Source organism: Morus notabilis, unplaced genomic scaffold, assembly GCF_000414095.1.
Source record: "Morus notabilis unplaced genomic scaffold, ASM41409v2 Scaffold1266, whole genome shotgun sequence".
NCBI lineage: Eukaryota > Viridiplantae > Streptophyta > Magnoliopsida > Rosales > Moraceae > Morus > Morus notabilis.
This window is the reverse complement of record NW_010357930.1, coordinates 4,207-8,557: the sequence shown is the minus strand read 5'-3', so window position 1 is coordinate 8,557 and position 4,351 is coordinate 4,207. Positions and strand designations below refer to the sequence as shown.

The 4,351-nt window shown below is 34.7% G+C and overlaps 1 protein-coding gene across 3 annotated transcripts; it reads left to right on the top strand.

The window, feature by feature from the left end:
* The first annotated feature begins 680 nt into the window (after positions 1 to 680).
* On the top strand, positions 681 to 3,312 carry LOC21385397 (protein FAM192A). 3 transcript variants are annotated; one of them, XM_024177207.1, is made up of 7 exons: positions 681 to 1,127; positions 1,256 to 1,330; positions 1,415 to 1,472; positions 1,647 to 1,702; positions 2,391 to 2,452; positions 2,810 to 2,971; positions 3,077 to 3,312. In XM_024177207.1, exons 1-5 carry the CDS (start codon positions 1,068 to 1,070, stop codon positions 2,391 to 2,393), a joined length of 252 nt encoding a protein of 83 aa, XP_024032975.1. In that variant the 5' UTR covers positions 681 to 1,067; the 3' UTR covers positions 2,394 to 2,452; positions 2,810 to 2,971; positions 3,077 to 3,312. The 3 variants fall into 3 exon arrangements, with proteins under 3 accessions (XP_024032975.1, XP_024032973.1, XP_024032974.1); XM_024177205.1 differs by having other exon boundaries at positions 2,388 to 2,452; XM_024177206.1 differs by lacking the exons at positions 2,810 to 2,971; positions 3,077 to 3,312 and adding an exon at positions 2,666 to 2,776 and having other exon boundaries at positions 2,388 to 2,452.
* Positions 3,313 to 4,351: the final 1,039 nt, after the last annotated feature.

Below are 4,351 nucleotides of genomic sequence, written 5' to 3'. Positions count from 1 at the left end.
AAAAAGAAAGCTTTAATTTACTAACACCCTACCAATTTTAAGTTTTTTTTTTTACCTAACGGGCCTAATAATCATAGTGTGCCTTTGAATTTGTTTGAGTAATCAAATAACTGATAAAGTTTGAACCCATCAGGTATTCTATTAAATTGTTCAAAGAATCATCTCTACTATTTATTTCCATACGCATAAGTTACAAATTTATTAGAAAAAATAGGGTAAAAATGGAATAAAATATTTTATTTTAAAGAGAAAAAGATGAATTACAATTTACTACTATGTTTTAAAAAATATGCGATATCTTTCCTTGCCATATATGAAAAATTGTTATTTGGTGCATTTTGTCAATTATTATTGGGATTTATTTGGATTTATCTTTTAATTTAGACTTATTATTTTAATTTTTTTTTGTGTTATCATTATATTTATCATTAAACTAATTCGAGTTATGTTATGATTATTAATTGTAGTTCTATTAGGATTCAAAGAAAAAAATATTATAAATTACGATTTCCTTTGTCATTCATAGTTGTATTCAGTCTTTTATTCAACTCTCATGAATTCTTCCATCCACATGTTCCCCTTCCAATAATTCCTTAATTTTGTCAGGTTCTGCACCAAAAAAAGGTATATGAAAGGCTGACAAAATTGAGGAATTATTAGAAAGAGATGAACATGTAAATTTGTACTCAAAAGTTTTAGTCGTTTAACTCAGCAGTAAACTTTTTTTGACGTCGTTTTTAGGGTATTGATGTTGTTTTCGTAGGGTGAAACGGAATTGGAATCTCTTCAGGCTGTGTTTGGTTGGGGGGAATGAAAAGGAAAAGCCATTCTTTGCTCGACCACCGAACTCCAGCCATTGACCATCGACGCCATGGCTTCGAAGCTCCCGAACCAACTCCGAGCTCTCTACGCATCCACCACCCGTCACCGGCTTCTCTCTCCTCGATTCCCGAACCCTAACGAAGCTTTCCGAGACCTCCTTCTCGGTTCCAATGGCAGACTCTTCTCGGACGAAAGAAATTTGAATTTCTAATTTCTAATTTCCAATTTTCCAAATCGAAAGAAAGATGGCTGAAGAATCGATGCGGTCCCCCGTCAGGCTTATGAATTTCGTGTCGGAGGAGCAGGTGAATCTCATCTTTAATTTGTCCTTTAATTCTCTAATTCAATTATTCATTCGTATGTTTCTTTCTTTCTATCTTATTCTTGAAGATGAAAACCCTAGAATTACATTTTTTTTTTTGTTTGGAAACAGTTGGATGAAGCAAAGAGAAGGAAAGGCGAACGCGTCAAAGATGGCACTGCCCAAAGGGATAGACCCCTTTACGAGGTCTTCTATTGTATTCTCTCTATGATTACTATCCATTCCTATCTTCTTAATCTCATAAAAATTTAATGTAAATAAATACTGCAGATTTTAACGGAAAATAAAGACAAGAAGGACGCTAAATTCAACGAACGCTTCAAGCACAGTCAGTTCTTCCTTTTTTTTTTTTTTGCTTTCCTTCCCCCTCCCCCCTTTTTTTTTTTTTTTTCTGGTGATTTAGGATAATCAAGTTTCAGACTTTTGATGGAAAGTAGCATAAGAATGTCAGTTTCGGTAAAATATTCATCACTCTTTTTGTTTTTTGTTTTTTTTTCCGCAGGGCCTGCTAAAGCTTTGGATGACGACGAGACTGAGTTTCTTGAAAAATTAGAACTTGTAAGAGAACAACTAAGATTATTGTATTTTCAGATTGTTATTAATATTACTAAGTAGAATCAATTAGAGTTGGTATGATAGATTATTAGCCCAAATTTCTGCTATTACTCGGCAACAATGAGTATCTCTGTGTTTATGGAAATGTTGTTTAGATAATGCCCTGCCCTCGTTGTCTGTAAAATCTAAAACCGATGAAAGTTACATCGGTAAAAATGTCAATCTTCCACAGAAAGAACCTATATAGGTACAGTAATCACTAAGGTGGTTTTTGATATGCAATGCATACAACGTGAGAAAGGTTGAGGTGATTGTAACTGTATGACACTTTACATTCTCCTTCTAATATGCATTACTGATTCTTTTGTTTGATTTCGTTCTTACTTCTGCTATGCATCCATGTAAATGTATGTTTGCATCCATGTTTATGCTTTTTATGTATGCTTTAGGGATGTAATAAACTTCTGCGGAGTGCAGCCTAAATGTGGTGATCATTATGTTGCCCTTTTTTTTTGCATAGTTATTGCCAAGCATCTTATCTTCCAAACATAGTTTCCTTTGGCAGTCACAAATACTTTCACACGGTTTCATTTTTTTTCCCCCCTTAAAGGAACCAATGTGGTGCTTGTGAATCATTTCACCTTATATCATGTCAAGTCATTAATGTTTTTCTTTCCGATTCCGGCAGCAGTAGCAGTACAGTCTATGATTGTACACGAGCTTAAGGAAACGCCTCCTGTTCCCGTAGTCCAGGTTGGTTTCTTATTTGTTTTGTTCATGTTCCGTTTGAATTTTCTCTAGGTGATTTTGCATTTACAAACCTGCAGAAACATCAAAGGTTGGTAATAGTTCATGAATGAAACAGGCTTTTAGTTGAGGGATTTATAGTTGTAGTGACCTTAACGCCTATTCAGGTAGTCTTTCCTAATGGAATGTGTGAAAAGAAAGCCAGTCTCTTCTTGTTAGGCTCTTTGTGATAGGTGGGAGCTTTGGTCTTTAAATGCAACCTGTGCGTGAGGGAGAAAGAGGGAGAGTTCTGTTCTCGTCTTGTTTCTGGTATTCGTCATTTGTAGGTGGTGGCAGCTAAATGCAATCTGTTTCTGCCTGCAGGAACAGAAGGCAGCTGGGAAGAAGAATCCTCCTGCTCGTCCCATAGGTATGATCATAAAAGTCAAGCCACAAGCAAAAAAAGCCAGGTTGGATCAGGGAGGTGTTGAAGATTCCTCAAAAACAAAGAAAACTGTCGATATCAATACTGCAAAGACAAGAAATGTGAGATTTTATACTGTTGCTACTTTTTCCAAGTTCAACTTGAGATATCACACTTGTTGGAGATGTAGCTAAGGCTATCTTTTTTGTTTCTATGGTTGTTGCTAGTTGGTACATTCATCACTGCTCCTATGAGAGGAGAAATCAAATGTTCTACATGGAGTGGAGGCTAGTGTGTACAAATGTTTTCGTATCTTGTGCTCTCAATCACAATTAAGAGCTGTGAAATGGTCCATCAGCATGTAGACCGCCGCTTTCTATTTTGATATATATGAGTTATTATTTTTATTCACTCTTCTTTATCGTATGAAAAACAACTGATTTTGACCAAGTTATGTACATATTGTTATATAAGCTAAATAAACATAAGAATGTTTCTTCCTGACTTTTTTCCCTTTCGTTTTATTTATTTATTTATATGTTTCTTCGTGACTTTTTTCCCTTTCATTTTATTTATTTATTTATTTTCTTAAAGGGAGGTAATAACTCTTTTATTTTATGTTATTTTAGTCAAAGGAGAGATTGAATTACAAGTTCTTTTGTTTTGAGACAAAAATTTTTACTGATCAGGGAATGAAATAAGTTACTTTTACATAAATAGTATTTTTAGTTGATGTATGGCTGTAAGTAGTTAGGTGAAGTGGGCTTCACATGAAATAGGCAATTTCCTATCCTTGCCTACATTGACCTCTTTAGTTGTTTGCTTTCTTTTTCTTCTTTATTTTCCCCCCTTTTTTTCGAAGAAATTTGTTGCCTTCCATGCCTCTATATACCTCTCCTCTCTTTTGGCGACAAAATGACCATTTTACTTTGGGTTTTCTCAATTTTGATTGCCTTTCATGCTAATGCAATGTATATGAAAGATTTACAAGGTAGTTGTTAGAGCTAAGGATTATGTTGGAAACTATTGTGTGGATTGTGCTTCAACTTTGTCGTGATATGTTTCTAATGCCGGAGTGAGAAATAGAAAAGAAGAGAGAATATAAAGCTCATCATACTAGACATAATTTGACGGTTGGTGTATGTATATCAATCGTCAAAAAGTGAAGATGCATTCACTATGTCTATTTGTAGTTAACTATTGGTTTCATTCAACAATTAATTGATTGGTATATCATGGACACATACATTGTGGGGGCATGTGATTGATCAATTGTTAATTGCTGGTGGCAGACTCTGTTAATTGTTTGGGTATACAACTTATAGATTTGTTGCCGATGTTGGATTTACCCCAATAATCAAGTAGTTTTGTTCTTTGGAGGTCATTTTGCAAGCAATTTACCCAATAAAGGTTTTCCCCATGAGTCGAGTTTTGTTCTTTCGAGGTCTTCTTGCGGGTTTTTTCTGGTTTAATTTGGTTTTTTGGAATGAAGAAAACAGAAC

Excerpts from the sequence above, each read along its gene's own strand:
- LOC21385397 (XM_024177205.1), top strand. The coding sequence starts at position 1,068 with ATGGCTGAAGAATCGATGCGGTCCCCCGTCAGGCTTATGAATTTCGTG. Across the intron at positions 1,331-1,414 it reads GGGATAGACCCCTTTACGAG|ATTTTAACGGAAAATAAAGA; the intron begins GTCTTCTATTGT and ends TAAATACTGCAG. Across the intron at positions 1,473-1,646 it reads CAACGAACGCTTCAAGCACA|GGCCTGCTAAAGCTTTGGAT; the intron begins GTCAGTTCTTCC and ends TTTTTTCCGCAG.